Source organism: Salpingoeca rosetta (assembly GCF_000188695.1).
Source record: "Salpingoeca rosetta unplaced genomic scaffold supercont1.9, whole genome shotgun sequence".
Taxonomy (NCBI): Eukaryota; class Choanoflagellata; order Craspedida; family Salpingoecidae; genus Salpingoeca; species Salpingoeca rosetta.
Genome location: NW_004754925.1, coordinates 1,645,209 through 1,669,529, shown reverse-complemented (window position 1 = coordinate 1,669,529; position 24,321 = coordinate 1,645,209). Strand labels below are relative to the sequence as shown.

The following is a 24,321-nucleotide window of genomic DNA, read 5'->3' as shown; positions in this document are numbered from 1 at the left end:
ACAACACACACACACACACACACACACACACACACACACACACACACACACACACACACACACACACACACACACCATCCACGACACACCACCCAACACAGCCACAACCACGGCATGAACGCATTACCCGGTAGAAGCAGTCGTTGGCTGCGTCGTACGAGTAGCGCGCGTCAATGAAGCCGCGCAGCGTGCCCTCCGTCTCCGAGTACACGAGCCGCGGGATGTAGTTGGAGGTGATGGCGATGGCAAAGCCATTGAACACAACAGCGAGGGCGCTGAGGAAGTTGAGGATGTCAAACCACACGCCGATGCTGCTCGTCGCGTCTGCAAACGATCGGCGGTGGATCTGCAGCCATGACGGAGGTGACAATGATGGGTGGTGATATTTTTTGTTGGGGGGGGGTAAACGGTTGTGATGAGTGGATGGTTGTGGTGACGAGGATGGTTGTGGATGTGCTCCAGTGACACAAGCAACAGCTCTGTCACATATGCAATACACACGCACACACACACGCACACACACACACGCACACACACACAGTGCGCCTTCCTCTCTTCGTCAGCAGGTGACACGGGTGCCTCACCCTTGTCTTCTTGATGGCGTCGACGTGGCGTTCTGTGACGTTGTTGATGAGCGCAAACAGCGGCGCCAGCGGGAACGCCGTCACAAACAGCGTTATGAACCCAAACTGGATCATCAATTCCAGGTACTCCTGCGTATGTGCGTGTGTGTGTGTGTGTGTATGTGTGTGTGTGCGTGTGTGTGTGTGTGTGTGTGTGTGTGTGTGTGTGTGTGTGTGTGTGTGTGTGTGTGTGTGTGTGTGTGTGTGTGTGTGTGTGCGTGCGTGCGTGTGCGTGTGTGTGTGTGTGTGTGCGTGTTTCGGGTGCAAGCGGTATGTGGGATGTGCACTGCTCAAGGTTCAAGCACTTTGTTGCCCTTTCGCATTTCTCACATGCATACTTACACACATACATACACACACATACATACACGCACGCACCTGGATGAGGCCAAGCTTGCCAACGCCCGCCATGACCGACTGCGCCTCCCACGGCACAGCTGCCTGCACACATGTACATGTTGAACAGTGTTCATGTGTCCCACAAGCGCAGTTGGGGGGGGGGGAGGAGGGAGGAGGGGGGAGAGGGTGATGAGCAACATGCCGGAACGGATAAGGGGACGAACATGACTCGCCCCTTCGATGTAAGAATGGCACATCCACACGGGAGTGTGTAACACAACCACTCACCCCCTCTCTGTCATCTTCCAACTCACGCACCAAATCAATGCACACTTGCACACAAGCATACACACACTTGCACACAAGCATACGCACACACATACACGCACTTGCACACAAGCATACACACGTACACATGTACACATGTGCGGCACCTGCATGTAGGAGGAGCGGCGCTTTGTGTATCGGGCAGAGCGGCGGTTGACAAACGCAAACACGTTTGGAACCACAATCTCGCGGATGTTGCCTGCGGCCTGACGTCCGATCATAACGACACCCAGCAGGATGGTCAACTCGAGCAGGCACCCGTACTCCGGGCACCCGTCCTGGTGGCCGTGGTAGGGGCAGCGTGGTGTAAATAGAGGAGTGAGTGAGGGAGGGAGAAAGGTCATGTCAGCGTGTGTATGTGTGCATGTTTGTATGCATCAGAATATGTGTATGTGTGTGTGCATGTGTCAGCGTATGTATGTGTGCATGTTTGTATGCATCAGAGAGCGTATATGTATGTGAACAGGATCAACCCAATGAACAACACTGGGCTGTTGTCACGATGAATGTGCACCTGCGCATAGCCGAAGATGCGCGCCTCCTGCCCCGGCCGATCATTGAATGTTCCCTGTCGCCGCACACGTGATCACGGGCAGCATTGAGTGATATGTAGGTGGAAATGCACGGATGCAAGGACCTGCACACACGCACAATCACACAATCACACAATCACACAATCACACACGCGCGCGCACACACGATCATGCACGCGCACATGCACATGCATAGACGCACGCACGCATACAATCATACACGCACACCACGCGCACAGACCCACACCGCACCTTGAAGAAGGCGACGTAGATCATGGAGCAGAAGTTGTTGACAAACTGGAATGCAAACACTTTAATGGCCAGCGCGTGCTCGTAGTCAGAGGCGCGCTCGTGATTCTCCCAATCCGTCAGTACAACAGCCAGCCGGTTGTACACCTGCAACCGTGCATGCAGAGCACGTAAGTGGGGGCGTAAGTGAGTGTGAGAGTGAGTGAGGGGACAGGGGCCGTGTGTGTGTGTGTGCATGTGTGTATGGATTTGTGAGGCTGTGTGTAAGTGAGACCCAGCACACACAGAGGTACGCTTGCACACGTTTGTGACTTGCACACATTGCAACGGGGATTGCACAGGATGAGGTGGTGCTCACGTGGTTGAGGGCGACGATGATGAGGACGAGAATCAGAGAAGAGACAAACACAGTCACCAAGTCGTTGAGCTGGTTTGCAGCCGCCTGTGTGTGTGTGTGTGTGTGTGTGTGTGTGTGTGTGTGTGTGTGTGTGTGTGTGTGTGTGTGTGTGTGTGTGTGTGCACAAGAGTGGAATTAGGGGTTGCGTGGGGAAAGCATCGATCAGACATGTGCCACGCGCGAGCAACCAGCACAACCCCCAACAGCAGCGATGCCAACAGCAACGTACCCCGCCCGGATTGGAGCTGTAGAGGGCGTCTCTGAGGATGATGCGCAGCACAGCGAGACCGAGCACAACGAGCACCACAAACGCCAGCATGGATGCAACCAGCATGGCGTTGGCAATGTACTGACGCACGCGCTTCGATTGCGGATAAAACGTCTGGCGTGCGGATGTGCATGTGTGTATGTGTGTGTTTGTGCGCATGTGTTTGTGTTTGTGTGTGTGTGTGTGTGTGTGTGCGTATCGAGTGTACGTGTTGATTGCGCGTGTTGATTGTGGTTTGTGAGCTTTGCAAGTCATATCTTCCCCGAAACGCCACAATAGAGAATATTGCAATCGCAGCCGCACGCAGCCGCACGCACATGCACGTGCACAAGCAGTGGCACATGTGCACTCACGTGCAAGAGGCCTGTTGTCTGGTCAAATGTGAGCGTTCCCTGGAACTCGGGTCGCTGTGGTTCGAGTTTCTGTCGAAGATGATGGACGCGTCAAGCCGTGAATGTGTGCATGCGTGCATGAACAAGACGAGATGCATCGGCAATTACAGCAGATTGAGGGAGCAGACTGCACAGCACATGACAACAAGCATAGAAACGAAGCGATTTCCCCATACACGCACGCAAGCACGCACACGCACGTACGCACACGCACACGCACGTAAACACATGCAGTCTTGTCCTGTTGCCCACCATCACCTGCCACCAATCACCACCATCGTCACCGTCACCATCCCACCTGGAAGTCGCTCACGCCCCACGACCACGCGGCGCGGATCTGCCGCCGCTTCCAGAACTCGAGAAACAGCGTTGCCCACAGGCACATGAACACGGCATAGGCGACGGTGGCGTGGTTGTCGATGAGGTAGCTGTAGCGGTAGGCCTGGCACGCGTCTTTGAGCGACCACGTCTCGCACGACGAGCACGTGGCACAGATGGTCTTCGTGCTGGGGTTCGTGTGTGTGTGTGTGTGTGTATGTGTGTGTGTGTGTGTGTGTGTGTATGTGTGATCGTGAGTTGCGAGACACGCACATCCGCCAACAGATGAATACGCACACGTGTATGCTTGAGTGAAAGAGAACCCAAACCAAAACATTACTGCAACCACACATTCCAACACAATGACACACTAACCACGATGACACCGTGCCCCACCCCATTGCGTCTACCAGCAACACACCTGTTGCAGAGTTCCTGCACATCCACAGAGTCGAGCAGGCCCGTGCCGATGAAGAACGTGACAATACCGAGAGCAGCCGGCACGACCAGCCACTTGGTGTAGAAGCCAAGCCACAGGAAGTAGAAGGCAACGCGCTCCCCAAAGTAGTCGCGAACAGTGTCAATTGGCTGGTGGTGGTACCTGAAAAGGAGGAGGGGGGTGAGGAGGTGTTGGAGACGAAAGGTGTGATGGATGGCGAGTTTCACACACGCAAAGGGCAATCAAAGGAGCAGAAGGCAGCAGCTTTCACACGGCAGTAATTGTCAAGTACCGTCACACACACACACACATGCACATGCACACACACACACACACACACACACACACACACACACACACACACACACACACACACACACACACACACAAACCGCAGACACAAAATGCACACACACACAACGTACACACAAAAAATGCATACACAAAATGCACACACACAACGTACACACACAACGTACACACACAAAATGCATACACAAAATGCATACACAAAATGCACACACAACGTACACACCAGTTTTTCCAGCTTGCCCACTTGTCGTCCAACTGCAGTCGCTGGCCCTGCTGCAGACCAGAGAGGTCTGAGTCGTGCAGTGGGAACGCCTTTGTGTACACGCCCTTGTGGATGAGCCGCTCATAGCCAATCTGACGCGTGGGGAGGTCGTGGGGGTCACGGTGTGGTGGAGAGAATGGATGTCAGAGGTGGGCATTGAAATTGCGTGCTGTGCAGCCCACGCACGCATGCGTGTCAAACAGACCACCATGACCACCATGACCACCACCACCATGACCACCATGACCACCACCACCATGACCACCATGACCACCGCTATCGCCATGACGAATAGCGCACCTGGAACGAGTCGTCCTCGGGTACAGATGCGCGCGGAGCGTAGCGGCGCGTCTTCAGCACCCGGTCCGTCAAGTACAGCTCCTGTGCCTGATGGTGGTGATGATGGTGATGGTGATGATGATGGTGAGGAGGGGGAGGAGGAGGAGCAGGAGGAGGAGCAGGAGGAGGAGCAGGATGGTGATTGATGGTGGTCGCGGTGGCAACAATGAGGGTGGTGATGGTGGATATGGTGGCAGGGTGGAGTTTCGACACGCACACGCGTATGTGTCATGCACGTGCTTGCATGCGTGCTGTACCTGTGTGAAGAACAGCTGTGGAGAGTCGTGATTGACAAAGTTTTCGCGGTTCTTGACGGTGAACACGAGACGGAACACGTCCGGGTCCAGCGTTTTCTCAAAGCTAAACCAATGGCAGCGCAGTGACAGTGTGAGTGGTGTGTGGGGTTACCATGGAGTACTCTGTGTGTGTGTGGTGTGTGTGTCTGTGTGGTGTGTGTGTGTGTGTGTGTGTCTTTCTGTATGTGTGTCTTTCTGTATGTGTGTGTGTGTGTGTGTGTGTCTGTGTGTGTGTGTCTGCCTGTCCGCCCATCTTCCTGTGCGCATGTGCGCAATACAGTGCACGCGCATCGGCAGCACCAGGTTGACCTCCAGCCACGACTCGCAGGATATGCAGCCACTGACTTGAGGTGTCGCTTGACGTTGTCGACACCATCCATGATGGTGGAGAGGCTGAGCAGGTTGCGCGTCTCCGAAGTTTGGCGGGAAACAGATGTGCGCACGCTGTCGGTGCGCAGCTGCATCTTGAGGTGGGCGCGCTCTGCCTCGTTCAGGAGCACCGAAAATGGCACGTGCACCTTGACAAACACAATGTCGTTCTCGCCCTCCGTGACCTTGAGCTCCTTCTCAATGACCACCGCCTGCTCTTCATAGTGGCGCTTCTTCTTCTTCAGGTCCTTCAGCTGCGCCTTGGTCGCAACACCCTGTGACCGCAACCAGATGCAACACTCGTGAGGTGCATGTGTGTGCGTGCCTGTGTCTGTGTGCATGCGTGTCTTTGCATCTCTGTGTGACCTGTTCGTGTGTGCCGTGTCTGTCCGCCTCTCTGTGCTCACCTTCCTCAAGAGCTGCAGTCTCACACACACACACACACACACACACACACACACACACGTCAACACACACACACACGCCGTGATGCCACACCTCATCAGCGAGGCCCTGCAGCTCTGTAATCTTTGCTGCAATATCTTCCTGCGTGAGCTCGAGCTCAAAGAAGCGGCGCCGGTGCACGTTCTTCACAAGATCCGTCATCTTATCAAACTCCGCACTCGAAAGCCGTTCAAAGTACTGGTAGTCTTTGCGCTCGATGTTGAGCACCTGCAAACATGCATTCAGTTGAGGCACGGCGGCCGTGAGTTGAATGGAGCAACGCGTTCACAAAGACAACCACTGTCCCCAGACAATAGTACACCTGAATGATGATGATGTGTGTGTGTGTGTCTGTGTGTGTGATAGGTTGTGTGTGTATGTCTGTGTGTATGTCTGTGTGTGTGATGGTTTGTGTGTGTGTGTGTGATTCCATCATATCTAGACCGCATATACCTTGTCGCGCAACGCCTTGTCTTTGGGCAGTTCATACTGCAGCACGGCGTGAATCTTCTTGGGATTCTCATCGCAGCAGTGTGCCATCACACACTTGCCAATCATTTCCTACGTGTGCGTGTGTGTGTGTGGTGTGTGTGGTGTGTGTGGGGAGTGCGCATGCACTGTCAGCCACCTAGTTTCGCTTGAACTGCAGATCAGCCAATGCAGCGACCAACACAGCGTGGCCCAACACAATCAGGACCATCCACACTCAGGTCACTGTGGTACGCCGCTGGCTCGTGAACGCACGCATGCCCGAAGACAGATACGCACACCCGCACGCACACACACGCACACGCACACACACGCACACGCACGCACACGCACACACACACACACACGCACATACACACACACACACGCACACACCTTGTTTGAGCCGCCGTAGAGCTCCTCGAGCGTTGGGTAGCAAGATGGAGGCTGATCAAACCCACCGGCCTCAGATCGTGCCATGCGCACGCGTTCGGCAGCGTCCTCCTCATCGCGGTCGAACCTGGTTGACCTGCGATCCACGGCCGTGGTGTCTTGGAACATCAGCGTGCCGCCTGCGCCACCCTCCCGCTCCGAATCGGGATCCGTGAGCTGACCTGGCAGCTCATCGACAGCGTCCAGGTCTGTCTCGTCAATCTCGTCTGCTCGCTCCATCGTCACAGGCAGCGAGGTGAGGTGGGTGTGTTGAGGTGGGTTGGTGGGTGTGAGCTGTTGTTGTTGTTGTCCAGCACTCTGTCTCCTCCCACAAAACGCCTCCGAAAATAGGAGAAGATTTCCTCACTTTTTCCACAAACAAGTTTGCTGACGTCAGCGGTTTTTGGTGCGCTTGTGTATTTTTCTTTTTCCTTCTCGCCCACACAGCACAGCAGCTTGTTGCCCTTTTTGTTTGTGTGTGCAGCGCAGCAGGAGGAGACAGACAGAGAGGACACGCAAGGCAAAAGCGAGCGAGCGAGCGAGTCAAAAGAAGCACGAGTGTTGTTTGGTGTGGTGGTGTGTTGTGTTGTTTGGTTTGGCCTCGCTGTCTGGCTGCCTTGTGGTGTTGATTTGTGTTGTCACCATCAGCAACAACCATGAGCAACGCTGGTGCTGTGCGCGTCGCCGTGCGCGTTCGTCCCATGAACGACCGGTACGTAGTGTGGCTTCTTTGTGGTTGTGTGTTTGTGTGTGTGTGTGTGTGTGTGTGTGTGTGTGCTGTGTTTGCGAACAGCCCAGCCTTGTACCACGTCATGTCATGTCACAACGCATCCTGCTCCCTCACGCACGCACACACACGCACACACACGCACACACACACGCACACAAACACACACACACACACACACGTCTTTGCAATTCACTTTGATGCAGTGAGAAGAAGAAGAAGGCAGAATGTATCGTGGAAATGAAAGGAACCCAAACCCTGCTCCACAACAAGGTGCGCACCATCTACTGGCTGCGTTGCAGCGACGCCTTGCTGCCAAGGCTTGAGCTCCATCCGCCCTCTTGCTCATCCTCCAGCAACCCCCTGTGCACTCACACACGCCACTCACTCACACACACACACGCACACACACACACACACACACACATACACATTGTCGCCCTTCTGCTGGAGCAGGACAGTCCTGGTGGCGATGATGTGAAGCGGTTCACCTTTGATCACAGCTACTGGTCCTACAACAAGTCTGACGCCCACTACACGCCGCAGGAGCAGGTTTGCAGCAAATCCATATGTGAATGCCAGCTGTGTGAATGTTGCTATGTGTGCACATGTTTCTCCTTGTGTGCATATTTCTCCGGATGTGTGTGTGTGTGTGTGTGTGTGTGTGTGTGTGTGTGTGTGTGTGTGTGTGTGTGTGTGTGCATCCAAGGCACGCCGTTGCCGCCTAACGCTGCGGAGCCCCTTTCAGCAGCAAAGCATCTCCACGCACAAATGCTGGACGGGCATGGACCGCACGACCTGCTTTTCCCCCATACACCTGCTCATGACCGTGGCCTTCCCTCTTTGGCTGTTTGCGACACGTGACCCGCAGGTGTTCAAGGACCTGGGCACAGACGTCCTGGATGCAGCGTTTGAGGGCTACAACGCATGTGTGTTTGCGTATGGCCAGACCGGTGCCGGAAAGTCCTACACCATGATGGGATACGGGGTAAGACGCGCGCCATCATTTTGAGCCCATCCACCGCTTGCATTTCTCCCTCGCGTGTGGACGCACACACTTAATAATCACTCACCGCTTTCACGCTTGCTCAACCAGCATTCAAACACAGCGGTTCCTTACACGCACACACCCATACCCAACACACACACCCGCCCTCCCATCCCCTCATACCCCACCCTCATCCACACCACGCCAAATTGCCCACCACCATCGCCACCCCCACCACCACCACCACCAGGAGGAGATTGGGCTGATCCCGCGCATCTGCGAGGGCATCTTTGAGCGCGTGGTGGCAGAGACGGACGAGACAACAAAGTTTGTCGCCACCGTGAGCTATCTTGAGATCTACAACGAGCGTGTGCGTGACCTGCTCACCAATTCTCCCGCCAAAACGCAGCTGAAGGTGCGCGAGCACCCAAAGACGGGCCCCTTTGTCGACGGCCTCTCCGTGCACGAGGTGACGGACTTTGAGCAGATTCAGGAGCTGATGGACCTTGGCAATGACAACCGGACAACCGCGGCCACGGGGATGAACGACACGAGCAGCCGCTCCCATGCCGTGTTCACGATTGAGTTCAAGCAGGCGTCGTTTGTCGCCGGCATCCCCTCGGAGAAGTCGAGCAAGATCAACCTGGTGGATTTGGCGGGAAGCGAGCGCACGTCCGCGACAAAGGCCACGGGCCAGCGCCTGGTGGAGGGCGGCAACATCAACAAGTCCCTCACCACGCTTGGGCTGTGCATCTCGGCGCTTGCTGAGCGCTCCAGCCCGTCAAAGAAGAAGAAGAAGGGCCACTTTATCCCCTACCGTGACTCCGTCCTCACGTGGCTGCTGAAGGAGTCCCTGGGTGGAAACTCCAAGACCATCATGGTTGCAGCCATCAGCCCGGCAAACATCAACTACGGCGAAACCCTCAGCACCCTCCACTACGGTACTGCGTCGTCGTCGTCGTTGTTGTTGTTGTTGTTGTTGTTGTTGTTGTTGTTGTTGTTGTTGTTGTTGTTGTTGTTGTTGTTGTTGTTGTTGTTGTTGTTGTTGTTGTTGGGTGTGTGAACATTTGTGTGCAAACGTTTGCTTGTGCTTTTCTTTTCGGCCTCCGTGTGAAAAGCAAACCCTTCAAAGAATCCCTGCATTCACGTCCGCGTCACCAACTCCCTCCCTCCCCCCTCCAACCAAACTACAGCCAACCGGGCAAAGAACATTGTCAACAAACCGATTGTGAACGAGGACGAGAATGTCCGGCTGATCCGCGAACTCCGCGCCGAAGTCGACAGGTGCCCCGATATCCACCATGTTCTCATGCTTTCGTGCGCCTTCCGTGGTTTGTGTGAGGGGGCGGGCTTTGTGTGTGCTGTGCTGATGACTTCACTGCCACCCGCACATCAGCACCACCATAACCGTCATCATCACCCTCGTCATTCCACCTTCGTCGTCATGATGTTCAGGCTGAAGAAGCTGATTGGCGGGGACGAGGAGATTGCGCGGCTTGAGCGAGAGCGGCGGGAGGCAGAGGCGCGCTTGACGGCCGCCACCACCGACGACGAGAAGCACGCCGCGCAACAGGCCCTCTCCCAGATTGACCAGGCCCTCACGGACGCACAGAGCGCTGACAAGGTATGTGTTTGTGTGTGTGTGGGGGAGGGGGTTGCCTCGGAGTGTGTGTGTGTGTGTGTGTGTGTGTGTGTGTGTGTGTGTGTGTGTGTGTGTGTGTGTGTTTGTGCGTGGGTGTGTGTTTGTGCGTGGGTGTGTGTTTGTGCGTGTGTGCCTGTGTGTGCCTGTGCCTGTGTCTGTATGTGCGTGGGTGTGCCCCTGAAGGCGCTGTGTGTCGTATTGTGGTCCTTAATGTGTCTCACGCGCACACTTTTGCACTGGCACGCGCTTTTGCCGTGCATGCAGTCGAAGCTTGAGCAGCAAATTGCTGCGAGCGAACAGATGATGAACGCCATGGTCAGCGACTGGAAGGTACGTCCACCATGGATGATCATAATGATGACGAATAAGATCGTCTACTCGCTCACTGTGTTGCTGGTGATGTGCACGAACAACTTGACTTTTGCTTGGTGAACAAGCTGATGTTTTGCTCGATCATCGCACGCACATCATGACACTCACTCACTCACTCACCCACTCACTCACTCACTCACTCACTCACCAAACACACAACATTCATTCACTCACTCCATCGCACTCACACACGGCACGTACTTCATTCGTATCTGCAGGGCAAGTTTGATGCGATGCATCAGATCATGGAGGACCGCGGCCTTGCCTTCAAGGAGGCTGGCCGTGCGCTCACGGTCGAGTCTGAAATGCCACATTTCGTCAGCCTGAATCTCGATGACCCTCTGGCAACGGGCATTGTGCTGTACTACATCCACGATGGCACGACGACGATTGGGCACAAGGGGGCGGATCCCGAGCCCGACATCAGCCTGGACCACTCGGATGTGCTCGATCGCCACTGCACGGTCGAGTTTACGGCCGACGACGGCGCCGACCGCGTGGTTCTGCACCCGTGCGAGGAGGCCATGGTGCTGGTTGACGGTGTCCCCGTCGACGGCGAGATTGAGCTGAACCAGGGTGTGACGGTGCAGCTTGGCAACGACACGCTGCTGCGCTTCAACCACCCGGCCCAGGCGGCCCGTCTTCGCGAGCAGCGCGCTGCACAGCAAGGCAGCGATGGTCGCAGGTGCGTATGTGTGTGCGTATGTGTGTGTGTGTGCGTATGTGTGTGCGTGTGCGTGTGCGTGTGTGCGTGTGTGTGTGTGTGGGCGTGTGTGTGTGTGTGTGTGGGCTGCTGCGTGCGTGTACGTGTGCGTGTGTTTGATTACTCCAGCTTCCACAGCGTGTCATGTCCCTATCGTCGCATTGTCTCATCCATGACCCTACGCTTTCCATACCAATTCCCCAAACAAAAACAAAACACCAATCACACCTTGACCCCACAGGTCATCGAAGACGTGGGTGATGCACGGGCGCGTGAAGCAGGAAGAGGAGCGAGCGCGCCAGGCCGAGGAAGAGCTGCGGAAACTTCGCGAGCAGACGCAGCAGGAGGCCGAGCAGCGGCAGGTGCAGGAAGCGGCAGCAGCGGAGGAACGCGAGAAGGAGGAGGCGAGGAAACGCGAGGCCGAGGAGCGCATGCAGGAGATGCAGCGGCGGATTCAGGAGCTGGAGGAGGCACGCAACCGCGCATACAGCGAGAAACAGCGCCAAGAACAGCAGCGGTGCGCGTGTGGGTGTGTGTCTGTGGGTGCGGGTGTGTTTGACTGAATGTGCGTGTCTTAGTGTCAGTATGTGTTTTGTTTGTCTTGTGTGTTTGGTGTGTGTGTGTATGCACAGATCATCTCATGTTTGTGTGTTTGTGCACAGGCAACATCTTGAGGAAGAGATGAAGACGATTCGGCTGCGGGAATCTGAGGAGCAGGACGAAGCAGCGCGACAGCACGAGGAGAGCCTCAAGCAGGTGCGGGCACGTTCACACGTGTGTGGGAGGGGTATTAATGTGTGCATGTATTTGTGTTTGTATGTGTGTATGTATATGTGCATGAATATGCGCGCGCGCGCGCGTGTGTGTGTGTGTGTGTGTGTGTGTGTGTGTGTGTGTGTGTGTGTGCCTTGTATATCAATAGCACACGCACGCTCACCTCCGCCGCGCCTTACCGCTTGCCCACTGTCCGTGCAAATTGCTTTGCCAGATTGACGACAGCATTGCGTCGACGATGGAGGATGCAGAAGAAGCGAAAGCGTCGCTGCTTGCAGCCGACCTCGAGGCAAAGGAGGTGTGGCATGTGTGTTTGTGTGTGTGCATGTGTGTGTGTGTGCTGTTCTTTGACCTCATGCTGCCGTGCGTATTGCTCCTGTGGCCTGCTCTCACCACTCTCCTCACCCTTCCCCCCCCCCCCCCAAAAAAAAAAAAAAAAACACTCACCGCCGCGTCTGTGTTGTGCACCTGTGGCGTGGTGCCGTGCACAGCGCCAGCACGAGGAGGAGGTTCGGCGGCTGGAGGAAGAGAAGCAAGCGATGCAGCGGCAGCTCGAGGAGGCGCGAAAGGCCGAGGAGCGCAGGATGCAGTCAAAGGGATCCAGCAAACGAAGCTTCAACGAAGTCTGGGACATTAAGGTTCAGGAGGTAAGCCGCACGTACCTGTCTTGCCATTTGTTCGTGCTTTTGTGTGTGTGTGTGTGTGTGTGTGTGTGTGTGTGTGTGTGTGTGTGTGTGTGTTTTCTTGCGTCTGTGTCTGTGTCTGTGTGCCGTGTGTCTGCGTCTTGTGTCTGTGTCTGTGTCCGTATGTGTGTCTGTGTGTGCTGTAGTTTGGCGACTGCACTTTTTTGGCTGTGTATGCCACCCTTTCCTCTCACCTGTGTGTTTCTCTCGCTCATTCACACCCACACTCGCAGCACAAGCCGCGCGGGGACTTCCACGTGTTTAAGGTGGAGGTGACGCTCCTTGGCGAGCGGTGGTACGTCTGGCGACGCTTCAAGTACGTTCACAGACACGCCAATGTCCTCGATCCTCCCCCCCCCCCTCATCGCTCCGTTGTCGCTGGTTTCGCAGCTCTCTCATGCTCCATCGTATTTGTGCATAGCTTTGCGTATCACCTGGATGTTCGGCCCATGGACTGACTTGTGTTGACTCACGCCACCATATGCATGTGTATGTGTGTGTGTGTTGCAGCCACTTTAAGGACCTTCATCGCTTGATGAAGAGCAAACTGCGTGGCATCGTCTCATACATCAACTTTCCGCCAGAGCACGTCAGTGAACAAACTCATCTTCATCTCTTGTGTGTGTGTGTGTGTGTGTGTGTGTGTGTGTGTGTTCGGCCTGAAATGCACACACTTTATCCTCACCGCCCTCTCTCACACGTGTGGACCTTGCCCGTGTTGTGCGATGGTCCTGTCTTCTTCAGGTGCTGACGACGCGGCTGCGTAAATCGCGCATCAACAAGGATTTCCTCGACCAGCGCGCACACGACCTGCAGGTGCAGCCACGCAGCCATCCCAGCGCACCACACTTTCAATACACACAACACATCGCCTAATCCAATGCACCCCAACCATCCAATTCGATCCAACAACATGTGTGCCAACGTGCCTCGCTGCACTCTATGCTTGGGCATCCTTCCTGTTGTTCCTCATCTTCCTCTGCTTCAATTCCTACCCACCCCCTCACTCAAGTCCCCCCCCCCCTTTCTCTGCCTGCCTGCGTGTCCTTTTGCAACACCGCCAGGAGTACCTGATTGACCTGATTGCGAAGACGTACACGCTGCCCGGCTCGCCGTTCTTCGAAGTTGACCGCGGCCTTCTCGAGCGAAACGTCGCCTTCTTCCGCAAGGGCGGGCAGTAGTCACCCAGCCATCCCACCAACCAACACGTGTCAACACGTGTCAACACGTGTCAACAGAGCAACCAGTGGGTGACAACCACCAAACCAATCACCGGTCGACTTGACTGAGACATGGGTCACGGGGTTTCCCCCTCCCCCTTCCTAAGCTGCTTTGAGTCTGTAGTTGCATGCCTCGTTGTGTTGTGGTTGTAGCGCCCCCAACCCCCTCTTCCAGTCACTGTTGCTGTAGTTGCTGTGTATATGGGCCGTCTTTGTGTTGCGTGTGCTGTGTTTGTTGTGTGACACCGGTCAGGCTTTCGCTTTCTGTTATCGTCCCTCGTTAGCTGCCCATTCCTGTGCTGATCCTCCTCTTGGTCGTGTTGTGCTGCTGCTGCTGTCTCGCTGTGTGCATGGGTGTGTGATTCCATCACATTACGTCATGTCACGTGTTGATTGATGGCACAATTGGCTCACTCGTCCCTTCCACTGTTTTCTCTCCTAGTCATCTCTTCTGTTGTGTGTGTGTGTGTGTGTGTGTGTGCGTGCGTGTGTGCGTGCGTGTGTGCGCGTGTGGTTCTCAGTTCGTGTTAGACGTTGCCGTTCAGAATAAGGCCTCGCTAAGCTGCACCCAACGACAATGAGAAATTGGGAGTGACAGAGAGACGAAGAGCGTTGCATTCACATCATTTATTAACTGCAAGGTAACAACGAGAACAATGGCAAATCGTAGTAGAAAGGGAGGGGGGAGCGAATACGTCAACCATTCAGAAGCAGGTCAGAAGTGTGCCACCAACACACACACACACACACACACACACACACACACACACACACACACACACACACACACACATAAGCAGGAAGCAGGGACAAGCGAAAATATGTAGTGCAGTCAGGAACAAGGAGGGTGAAAAGAGTGATGACATGACAAAGTCAACAACGACTTGCTGTTACAAATCATGATGCGGCAACACATCCAGGCCTGCGTGACATTACATTACGAGACATGACATTGATTGGCGCTATGCAAAGTCGGCGTACAGGGCGTGCTGCACCGTCATGCTTCGCTCCTCTTCATCATCGAAGCACTCGAGCTTGGCAAGACCAAGGTCGGGCTGGTAGTAGTACACCTCCTTGCGCGGTGGGCTCTCTGTGTCGCTGTTGGGGCCACGCTCAACATCAACATCCGTCTGGTGATGTGGATTTGGGAAATGAACGATTGCAAGATGGGGAGTTCAGGTACGTGAGGTTGACGAAACAAAGGCACACACAGACGGTGGCATTGAAACAGGCGTGCACACGAGGTGGAGGGGAACTTAATGACCACTTACATACATACGCACACAAACACTCACACACATACATACACACACATACACACATACACACACACACCTCGCGACGAGGCTTTGGCTTTGGCTTTGGAGAGAAGATGAAGACTGCAATAGCCAGGCCAAGCATGCCCACCGCCCACAGGTACCAGAACTCGAGCGTGACAACAACAGCGACGGTGATGACACCGAGCCATATCTGCAGCCCGCCACCAAACTTGAGAAAATCCATGAACGTGTCTGCACAAGAGCGAAGACAAAACGAGATACAAGCAAGGATCATGGTGAGACACTGTGTGTCTGTCTGTGTGTGTCTGTGTGTGTGTCTGTCTGTCTGTCTGTCTGTCTGTCTCACTCCCTCATTCACTCACTGCTCTCACACACGCACACATACACGCATGCACACATCTCCTCCCTCCTCCTCCTCCCCTCTCCACTGCAGCACTCACATCCGCCCGGGCCGTAGACCATGAGATTGGTCTGGTATCCCGTTGGTGTCATGAAACTTGAGCTCGCCCCCATCATCAGCAGCAGAAGCAGCGGAAAGAAATCCTCCTGCGCAACGTGTGCAGACATTGCGTGTGTGTGTGTGTGTGTGTGTGTGTGTGTGTGTGTGTGTGTGTGTGTGTGTGTGTGTGTGTGTGTGTGTGTGTGTGAACGGTAATGATTGCATTGCATTGACATGCACGAGTGGGGTCAATGAAGACAGTTCAACTCACACACACTCCCACACACACACACACACCAAAACGCGCCAACACGCATCGCACACGCTCAACCCAACACGAACCCTTCTCCCCCTCCCCCTTTTTTTCTTCAGTCGTCTCTCCGCTACCTCGAGATCCATGGCCGCTTGGAACGCGACGGGGAACATGATGGTGATGGCGGCATTGTTGGTGACAACGGCACTCAGCAGCACGGTGGTGAGATACACCATGATGTACAGCCCCGTTACCCCCGTTGGCTTGGACGCCAACACAACAGCGCGCGCCATGAGCTCGGCCGCGCCGCTGTTGACAAGGGCGTTGCTCAGCCCAAACGCAGCCGCAATCACCAGCAGCACCTCCAGGTTGATGGCGCTTCGAATCTCAGACGCAGACATGCAGCGGAAGAGCACGAGCCCAGCGGCCGCAAAGAGCGCGGCCGTGAGGAGGTCGATCACCTCTGCAACGCTGAGCGCAATCATGGCCACGGTGAGAATGACGGCAATCGGAGCCTTGTTCCACCGCAAATTGCGGTGTCCGTCGACCTCGCTCACGAGCGCAAAGTGGTCCTGGGACTGGTACAGCTTGACAAAGTCCTTGTTGGTGACGAGCAGCAGGGTGTCGCCCGCCTGCAGCACAATGTCGCCAATCTTCTGGTTGATGCGCACACCGTGGCGGTGCACGGCAATGATGGCGGCCTTGAACCGCGTGCTGCCCACGCGCGCACGACGATGAGGTGGTCAAGGGAAAGGGGGGGGGAGTGATTACGGGGTGAGGTTGGGACGAAAACGAGGCAGACGTACAATGGTGTGGTGTGGTGTGGTGTGAGCCAAAAGGGCACGCATATGAACATCTTTTCGCGCACGCGCACACAGCACAGCACAGCACAACACGACACAACACACACGCACCGGAAGCGGGCGGCCTTGACGCTGCGGTGCACAAGGGCGGAGTGGGGCGCAACCACGGCCTCAACCAGGATGTCGTCGCCACGAAGCCGATTCAGGTCAACCTCGTGCTCCTGATGGTCACCAGTGATGGTGATGGTGGTGATGTGGTGATGTGGTGATGTGGTGAGAAACGAGGGCGGTGTCATGACGCCGCGTGATAATGCGTAGGCATATGTGCAAGCATGCAAGGAAATACACACACACATACAAACATACATGCACACACAACACACAGACACACACAAAACACAAGAACACGCACACACACAACAAACACACACGCGCGCGCAAGGGTCCCCTTTTCTGTTTTCTTACGTCGTCCTCGGCGAGGCGCAAGCCGCGGACTTGGGAGAGGCTGAGCACGGAGTCGACCTTGCCTGCAAAGAAGAGCTTATCGCCACCCTGCAGGATACAATCTGGGCTGGGCGCAGTCACAATCACGCCGTTCTCACGCTCAATCTGGATGAGGAAGAGGCCAGGCAGGCTACGCAGGCCGGCCTCAAGCACCGTCTTGCCCTCGAGTGTCGTGTTGGACGCCTCTGACGCCTTCTTCACGAACATGCACGTGATGTACTCCTTCGGGCGCACAATGGCGGTGGTCACAGACTGGCGATCCGGCAGCACGCGCGCGGCGAGCAGCAGGACATACGCAATGCCCGCAAACAGCACCGGCAGGCCCACCTGCCCAATCTCAAAGATGCCCATGGAGAACCCCTCAACGCGCTCGGAGACAAGGCCGACAACCACGAGATTGGTGGATGTGCCGATGAGGGTGCACGTGCCGCCCAAGATGGAGGCGTAGCTGAGCGGGATGAGGAGCTTGGAGGGCGCCACGCCGATGCGCTGGCCCAGCTTCTCAATCAGCGGAATCATCATGGCTACAACGGGCGTGTTGTTGAGGAAGGCGGAGAGGGCCGCGATGGGCAGCATGATCCAGGAGAGGACTTTTGGCACGCTGGCCAGCTCGCCGCGCGCGGGCCGTGTGCGGCGCTCAAGCAGCCGCCGCAGGGGCTCGACGGCGCCCGTCAGCTGCACGCCAGCGGCGACGGGGAACAGCACGGCAACCGTGAGCATGCCCGTGTTGGAGAAGCCCTCCACGGCCTCGTTGATGGTGATGATCCCCATGGGGACGAAGAGCACGAGGATGCCCATCATGAGCATGTCTGGCGGGGCCAGCTCCTTGGCCATGGCCACGAGCATCACGCCAAGCAAGCACAGCGTGACGATCCCTTGCCACAGCGGCGCGTCGTTGTCGTCAGCCATGATGTTGTTTGTCATGTTCATCGACGAGCTTGTCGTGGTTAGTGGCGCCGTGCTGATGCTTGCAGTCGTCGACGCCATGATGACCGATGGTGTGTGTGTGTGTGTGTGTCTGTGTGTATGTGTGTGTGTGTCTGTATGTGTTGTGTGTGTTGGGTTGGGTTAGGGTGAAGCAGCAGTTGTCGTTGCTGTTGTTGTTGCTGGTGTTGCTGTTGTCGTTGCTGTTGTTGTTGCGGGTTCCCTCTGTGCCGTGCGACAAACGCGACGATGACAGGCCAAAGCGTGGCTCGAAGAGGGCAACAGCAATGGGGGGGGAGTGAAGGAGGACACGCACAACACCCGCCCGATAGCAACAGTGCAGCGATGCCGCGAAGTGCGTGTGGGAGCTGGGTGCGTGGTCGTTGATCTGATGGTGATGGGCGGAGGAATTGAATGTGATGGCTGCTGGCTGGCTGGCTGCACAACGGAAAGGAGGGAGGCATTGCTTCGTGTATGCGGTTTGTGCTGTCGGGTACAGCAGCATTTTCCGGAACGCTGCGCGTTGCTGTTGTGCGTGCGTTGGCTGGCTGGGTGTGTGATGAACGGCGGAGGTGTGATGTGATGCGTGCTGTAGAGTTGTTGTTGTTGTAACAGTAACAGTCAAACACGGTGAGTGCTGCTGCGAGTGCATGTCTTGCAAGGTCACCCTGCACAATGGATGGCACACCGACGACAGTGGTTGAGAGTTGGCGGGCCAGACTGGACAGTGTGAGGGCCACCCTCGACAACACCGTGCTGGACGTGGTGGACGCGCTGCTGTGCACGTACATGCCATCCATCGTGCGCGCCTCTGTCACTGCACGCGACGGAGAGGAGGAGCAGGACGGTCGCGTGGCCCGCGTTGCTGCCGCTTCAGCGTTCCTCAAGAGCAACGACGCACACACAGTGTTGCAGGGTTTGGTATCGCAAAGCCATGGCGCGGGCACCATCGCGTCCGCTCTCAGGACACGCGCCTGGACCCTGTCCTCACGCCTGTCTGTGGTCGAGAAGGACCTTGCGTCAGCCATCAACCTGGCGCAGCTGGACGTGCATGACTACGCCGAGGCCCTACAAGCACAACTGAAGATAGCGCGTATCTGTCAGGACCTGCACGCCATCTTAGAGCCTCTACAGCACGGGCTTTCGTCTGCCGGCACTAGACCAGAGTCATTGCACTCCCATGCAGCTCATACACGGGAAAGCCACCCTGGTCTCCAAGCATCATCATCGTCATCGTCATCACCCTCTGCTTCAGACCCGCCGTCACACCTGTCTCGGACACCCACGATCGTCACCCTGCATGACCAGGCAAGCGACACCCGCGCCACCGAGATAACACATTCCGATGACAGAGCTTGCATTGAGGAGATTGAAGATGTTCAGACGAGGCACGCGCTTCACAACGCCACCATCGACAACTACGACCACCATGATGATGATGACAGCATGGACACGACGCTTGACATGGACAGCCATGTCATCAGCCGCCAAGCCAGCGCTTCACCCGTGCATGCTGTGCCCGTATCAGCTGCAGCACCACGTTCGTCTTCGCCCATCCTTCGTTCCAACCCATCAAGCACACCGTCGTCGTCGGCAGCCTCGTCCTCACTCTCATCATCAGCACTGGTGGCGTCACTGTCACGCATGTTTGGCGCATTGCTGCCCCGTGCACAGAGAATGGACCGTGATGCTGGCAACGAGAGCAGTGGTGGCGGTGGCGGTGGCGGTGGTGGTGGAATGGAGCGGGAGCTGCTGCGAGCACTGACAATGTTGAAACACGTGGATGTCCAAGACTGTGCAGCCATCCTGACATCGCACGGCATTGATACGTTTGGCCATCTTCTCACCCTGTCGCCGCACAAGCTGCGAGAGATTGCCGCTGCAATCCTCGCATCTGCCCGTCGGGTATGGCGTCCACCTGCACGTGTGTCTGTGTGTGTCTGTGTGTCTGTGTGTCTGTGTGTGTCTGTGTGTGTCTGTGTGTCTGTGTATCTGTGTGTGTGCTGAATTGTACATTTCTTTCTTTCTTTCTTTCTTTCTTTCTTTCTTTCTTTCTTTCTTTCTTTCTTTCTTTCTGCATCTGCATTTTTGTGTTACAGTGCGTTGTGCCGTTATATCGATGCATCCGCCTAAAGCACCTCTTTCCCCCCCCCACCTTCGCTTGTGCTGCTCACCAACGCCACGCACGCATCGCTGCTTCTGCCTCCATGTCACAGCAGCCACACCAACACCACCACCAGCAGCAGCAGCAGCATAACCGAGAGGGACGCAGCAGCAGCAGCCACGATATTGTGCTTGGCCAATCCGCCCTCAGTCCTATTGACCGGGGACTCGTGCGCGTCGACAAGACAGCCGTTGTTGGGTGAGCGGCGTGTTAACTTGTCTTGAGTCGTGCTGTGGTGCGGGATTTTTGGTGTGGTGCGGGATATTGTGGTGTGCAATGTGGTTTTTTTTTTTTTTTTTTGCGTCTCTGGCGTCTGCCGTGCCAGGAACAGCTTCGACAGGCACCTTCTGCCAGGCCAGCCCTCGTTTGTCACTGACAGCCACACACACACACGCTTGCAACCAACCAAACACATCATCATGCCCTTTGCATTCGTTCACATCTGCTCACGTGCTGCTGCATGCATGCCGTGCAGGGCGGGCAAGTTTGGCAGCGTATATCTGTGTCGACTTGGCCGGGACGTCTTTGCCATGAAGATGGTCGAGGTGCGTACACACACGCACACGCAATGTGTATACTCTCACGCACACACACACACACACACATGCACGCGCACACACACGCACACATGCACGCACACACACGCACACACACACACGCACACATGCACGCACACACACACGCACACACATTCACACACAGTATGCACTCTCTCACGCGCACATCAAGCTACACACTTCATCCTCACGCACCCACTCCACCCCACTGCACATGACACATACACAACACAACAACACGCACACCCATGGGTAACTCTTGCACGTTGTTGCGCAGGTGAAAGCTGGGCCGCGCGCTGTTCAGCACACCATGGCGGTGGTGGAGGAGGCAAAGTTCCTCATGCACCTGCGCCACGACAACGTGGTGCAGTATATTGACATCTTTGGGCACCAACACACGGACGCCAGCCTTGCCCGTGCGGCGGATTGCGTGTGCATCATCATGGAATACTGCGACAGGGGCACGTTGTCAGACATTGTGTTTGACACGCCCATCACGCTGGATGACGTTGTTGACATTGTGCGGCAGCTTGCGGATGCGCTTGAGTACATACACGGGCGCGGTGTTGTGCACTGCGACCTGAAGCTCGAGAACGTGCTCGTCAAGTCTCGGCCCGGCCCTAGGGACTTGGTGAAGCTGGGCGACTTTGGGCTGGCCCGCAACACAACCGGCGTGTTTGTCCCACGCCCACCCCATCCCAACACGCATCCGCACTCGCACGTGCACATGCACCCACAGCACAGCATGCTGGGTGCGAACGATGATGCACGTGGCGGTGATGGTACTGGTGATGATGGCGATCACATGGCTCAGGGTGTTCGTACCCGTTCGCTTCCGTCTTGCTCTTGGGAGGATGGGACACCTCGATGTGGGCGAGCATTGACCCCACCAACGTCGCCGTCACGACCGCAACCGGTCCTGCCCCCACACGCACTGCCATCACCACTGTCGACAGCAGCAACAAGTGTGCCAGCGGTGCCCACATCAATGACAACGGCGCTGTTGCAGACGCCTGGCCCGTTCCCACGCCGCCCACAGCCCACAGCACCGCAACAACAACAACAACAACAACAACAACAACAACAACAACAACAACAACAACAACAACAACAACAACAACAGCAACAACAACAACAACAACAACAACAACAACAACAACAACAACAGCAACAACAACAACAACAACAACAACAACAACAAGGTAACGTGTTCGGCCCGCAGTCGCTGCTGCCACACCACCACCAGTATGACGAGCACCACCACCACCACCACCACCAGCATCCACCTCGTCCACAGAGCAGGGCAGGGCCGCTTAGCACGGTGCGCGGCACGCTGTGCTACCAGGCACCGGAATCGTTTGAGGGCGGCGAGCGCCTCATTGCACCAGAGTACAGGTGGGCCGTGGACGTGTGGTGCCTTGGCTGCCTGCTGTGGGAGGCTGGCACGCAAGACTGCCTGCCCATGGGCACACGGGAGCTGTACCTGGGGCGACAGGCCCTCGACCTCCCACACCCACAGTGGCAACGCGTGCGCGCGCACTTTGTGCAGCGGTTGGCGGGTGCGCTGACAGCCCTGCCTGTTCACCGGCCGCGTGCTCGCAGCGGTGATGGGCTGCGGTGGCGGGGGCAAAGCCATGGCCATGGCGAAGGCGAAGGCGAATGCGCGAGGGACAGTGTGGACACGTTCGTGGTTGGAAGCGTTGGAGGAGACACGGGGGTTGAGGAGGAGGAAGCGGCGCGCATTGGGCTGTGCAAGCTGCTGGAGGCGATGTGGACCGTTGATCCGGCAGAGCGGCCGTCTGCGTATGACATTGGGCGGCTGCCGTTTCTTAAGGACGGGTTCATGTTCAAGGCTGCACCCGTGGTGGCGACAGCGGAGGAGGAGGTGGTGGAGGACAGTGGTGTTAGCGGTCATGAGGGCTTTGAGCCCGCTGGTCCTGCCAGCCCCACAGCAGCGGCAGTAGCAAGTGCACCAACAGCACCAACAAGTGCACCACGTGCAGCCCCAACAGCAAGCGCGGCTACAGCAGCAGTGACAGTCCACCCGCCACCAGTGCCACCATTATCCTCGTCGCCGCTTGTCGCCTCCACAACCACAACCACAACCACAACCACGACCACAACCACGACAACACGTGCAGCGTGACTGTGTGAGTGAAGGCTGTGAAGTGCCTTTTGGGGGGGGGGGCGGGCGAGCTTGATGGTTATCTCACATTAATCAGCACCAGCAAACACGTATCTGATTGTGATGTGACCAACAGAAAGGCAGTGTGATCGCGGTGCTGTTGCTTCCACCACACACACACACACACACACACACACACACACACACACACACACACACACACACAACAAAACAAAACACCAACAAAAAGGACTGTGCATTTTTGCATCCTCCCGATTGTTGTTGTTGTTGTTGTGACGATGGGGGATGGTGTTGCTGCTGTGTGGCGTGGGCATGCTCAGGAGAGTGCCCACTGCTGTCCTTGGACACTGGGCGCCCAGCAGCACACGGCATCGACAAGCACGAACACAGTGCACCACGACACAGCTTGTTTGCCGGACGACGGAGGCCCATCCACGAAACGAGCGGTGAGAGAGCACAGCGCGCGTTTGCATTTGAGTGTTTGTGAGGGGCAAACGCGCGGTTGTCACATTATGTTACTGCCTTTCATTTTTGTCCGTTGTCATCATCACACGCTCATTGACGAGATGCGCACCACCGACACACACACACACACGCACGTGGACACTCCAGAAGCTGTGCCAGTCTACAGCACCGCACCAGCAGCAACATGAGGGCGCACAACAACACGCGACTGCAACAAGAACAGTGCCATCAACTATGGATGAAGGCGAGGACGCGCCGAGGATACCAGGCTCATCTATGCTCGGCCATGCGACGCCTCAACCACACACGCAGACTCCAGAGGCAACATCAGTCCAGTTCAGTGCATGTCAAGCACCAGAGCTGACGCTGGCCAACGCAAACGCCCACCACGGCCCCCAACACGCCGACACTGCCGGGTCACTCGCAGAGGTACGGCGGCGTGGACTTTGCGTGGTTGTGACATGCTGTTTGACCAACAACGACACCATCCCACGATCACACTTGCTCGCTTGTTCACTCTGTTTTGGGTGGTTCGCTTCCTCGCTTGCTTCTTCCCGGGCTACAGCTGTGGCAAGCGTACATGGACCAGCGGCTGGCCCTTGAGGAGCTGTGATGTGACGTGCGATGTGATGACAGATGACTTTGCCCTTTGATTTCAGCTTTATTCTTCGGGAGAGGCGTGTGTACGAGATAGTGCTTGGTGAGCACACGTGTGTTGTTTATTTCGCTGTTAAATGTTACATTGCAGTTGACGTGCGACGTTCGTTGCATTGCCTTTTCCGTGATCTGTGTGCCACTGTCCTGGGTTGGTCAGAGTGGCAGAAGCAGGAAGGCGCGATAACCGATGATTAAACGGTGCATTTCTGCCAA

General features: G+C 56.1%; 5 protein-coding genes across 5 annotated transcripts in view; 3 read left to right on the top strand and 2 right to left on the bottom strand.

Annotated features, from left to right (window-relative positions):
• Positions 1-7,144, bottom strand: part of PTSG_04257 (uncharacterized protein) — a gene marked incomplete at its 3' end in the record, with an annotated part of 8,583 nt that extends 1,439 nt beyond the window's left edge. The window contains exons 1-18 of the mRNA XM_004995098.1: positions 6,772-7,144; positions 6,361-6,468; positions 5,962-6,135; positions 5,440-5,738; positions 5,056-5,158; positions 4,760-4,846; positions 4,421-4,551; positions 3,868-4,047; positions 3,427-3,634; positions 3,090-3,158; positions 2,698-2,850; positions 2,430-2,513; positions 2,075-2,218; positions 1,804-1,857; positions 1,397-1,567; positions 1,002-1,064; positions 585-713; positions 121-346 (exon numbers count right to left, since the gene is read on the bottom strand). Coding sequence (XP_004995155.1) covers positions 121-346; positions 585-713; positions 1,002-1,064; positions 1,397-1,567; positions 1,804-1,857; positions 2,075-2,218; positions 2,430-2,513; positions 2,698-2,850; positions 3,090-3,158; positions 3,427-3,634; positions 3,868-4,047; positions 4,421-4,551; positions 4,760-4,846; positions 5,056-5,158; positions 5,440-5,738; positions 5,962-6,135; positions 6,361-6,468; positions 6,772-7,047 — 2,659 coding nt within the window. The 5' untranslated portion in view covers positions 7,048-7,144. The remainder of the gene's footprint in view (positions 1-120; positions 347-584; positions 714-1,001; positions 1,065-1,396; positions 1,568-1,803; positions 1,858-2,074; positions 2,219-2,429; positions 2,514-2,697; positions 2,851-3,089; positions 3,159-3,426; positions 3,635-3,867; positions 4,048-4,420; positions 4,552-4,759; positions 4,847-5,055; positions 5,159-5,439; positions 5,739-5,961; positions 6,136-6,360; positions 6,469-6,771) is intronic.
• A 99-nt stretch (positions 7,145-7,243) lies between these two features.
• Positions 7,244-14,483, top strand: PTSG_04256 (uncharacterized protein). Its single transcript, XM_004995097.1, has 17 exons — positions 7,244-7,519; positions 7,741-7,807; positions 7,991-8,086; positions 8,406-8,522; positions 8,773-9,463; positions 9,716-9,806; positions 9,978-10,146; positions 10,429-10,494; positions 10,755-11,221; positions 11,481-11,756; positions 11,902-11,995; positions 12,228-12,311; positions 12,505-12,660; positions 12,930-13,012; positions 13,207-13,285; positions 13,441-13,512; positions 13,761-14,483. The coding sequence occupies exons 1-17, from the start codon at positions 7,464-7,466 to the stop codon at positions 13,875-13,877; spliced, it is 2,781 nt and encodes a 926-aa protein (XP_004995154.1). The 5' UTR covers positions 7,244-7,463; the 3' UTR covers positions 13,878-14,483.
• A 178-nt stretch (positions 14,484-14,661) lies between these two features.
• PTSG_04255 (TrkA-C) lies at positions 14,662-18,590 on the bottom strand. Its single transcript, XM_004995096.1, has 6 exons — positions 17,157-18,590; positions 16,803-16,912; positions 16,023-16,602; positions 15,637-15,742; positions 15,252-15,427; positions 14,662-15,046 (listed from the first exon to the last, which is right to left on the bottom strand). The coding sequence occupies exons 1-6, from the start codon at positions 18,180-18,182 to the stop codon at positions 14,879-14,881; spliced, it is 2,166 nt and encodes a 721-aa protein (XP_004995153.1). The 5' UTR covers positions 18,183-18,590; the 3' UTR covers positions 14,662-14,878.
• Positions 18,591-18,630: 40 nt separating this feature from the next.
• On the top strand, positions 18,631-23,116 carry PTSG_04254 (serine/threonine protein kinase). The gene is made up of 4 exons (XM_004995095.1): positions 18,631-20,024; positions 20,336-20,481; positions 20,759-20,828; positions 21,118-23,116. Exons 1-4 carry the CDS (start codon positions 18,795-18,797, stop codon positions 22,984-22,986), a joined length of 3,315 nt encoding a protein of 1,104 aa, XP_004995152.1. The 5' UTR covers positions 18,631-18,794; the 3' UTR covers positions 22,987-23,116.
• Positions 23,117-23,236: 120 nt separating this feature from the next.
• PTSG_12143 (uncharacterized protein) lies at positions 23,237-24,321 on the top strand. The gene is made up of 3 exons (XM_004995094.1): positions 23,237-23,432; positions 23,599-23,880; positions 24,017-24,321. Exons 1-3 carry the CDS (start codon positions 23,265-23,267, stop codon positions 24,062-24,064), a joined length of 498 nt encoding a protein of 165 aa, XP_004995151.1. The 5' UTR covers positions 23,237-23,264; the 3' UTR covers positions 24,065-24,321.

Excerpts from the sequence above, each read along its gene's own strand:
- PTSG_04256 (XM_004995097.1), top strand. The coding sequence starts at position 7,464 with ATGAGCAACGCTGGTGCTGTGCGCGTCGCCGTGCGCGTTCGTCCCATG. Across the intron at positions 8,523-8,772 it reads ACACCATGATGGGATACGGG|GAGGAGATTGGGCTGATCCC; the intron begins GTAAGACGCGCG and ends CACCACCACCAG. Across the intron at positions 12,661-12,929 it reads GGGACATTAAGGTTCAGGAG|CACAAGCCGCGCGGGGACTT; the intron begins GTAAGCCGCACG and ends CCACACTCGCAG.
- PTSG_04255 (XM_004995096.1), bottom strand. The coding sequence starts at position 18,182 with ATGGCGTCGACGACTGCAAGCATCAGCACGGCGCCACTAACCACGACA. Across the intron at positions 15,428-15,636 it reads GGTCTACGGCCCGGGCGGAT|ACACGTTCATGGATTTTCTC; the intron begins GTGAGTGCTGCA and ends GCTCTTGTGCAG. Across the intron at positions 15,047-15,251 it reads AGCCAAAGCCTCGTCGCGAG|ACGGATGTTGATGTTGAGCG; the intron begins GTGTGTGTGTGT and ends CCACATCACCAG.
- PTSG_04254 (XM_004995095.1), top strand. The coding sequence starts at position 18,795 with ATGGATGGCACACCGACGACAGTGGTTGAGAGTTGGCGGGCCAGACTG. Across the intron at positions 20,025-20,335 it reads TCCTCGCATCTGCCCGTCGG|CAGCCACACCAACACCACCA; the intron begins GTATGGCGTCCA and ends TCCATGTCACAG. Across the intron at positions 20,482-20,758 it reads GACAAGACAGCCGTTGTTGG|GGCGGGCAAGTTTGGCAGCG; the intron begins GTGAGCGGCGTG and ends CATGCCGTGCAG.
- PTSG_12143 (XM_004995094.1), top strand. The coding sequence starts at position 23,265 with ATGGGGGATGGTGTTGCTGCTGTGTGGCGTGGGCATGCTCAGGAGAGT. Across the intron at positions 23,433-23,598 it reads GCCCATCCACGAAACGAGCG|AAGCTGTGCCAGTCTACAGC; the intron begins GTGAGAGAGCAC and ends TGGACACTCCAG. Across the intron at positions 23,881-24,016 it reads CTGCCGGGTCACTCGCAGAG|CTGTGGCAAGCGTACATGGA; the intron begins GTACGGCGGCGT and ends CCCGGGCTACAG.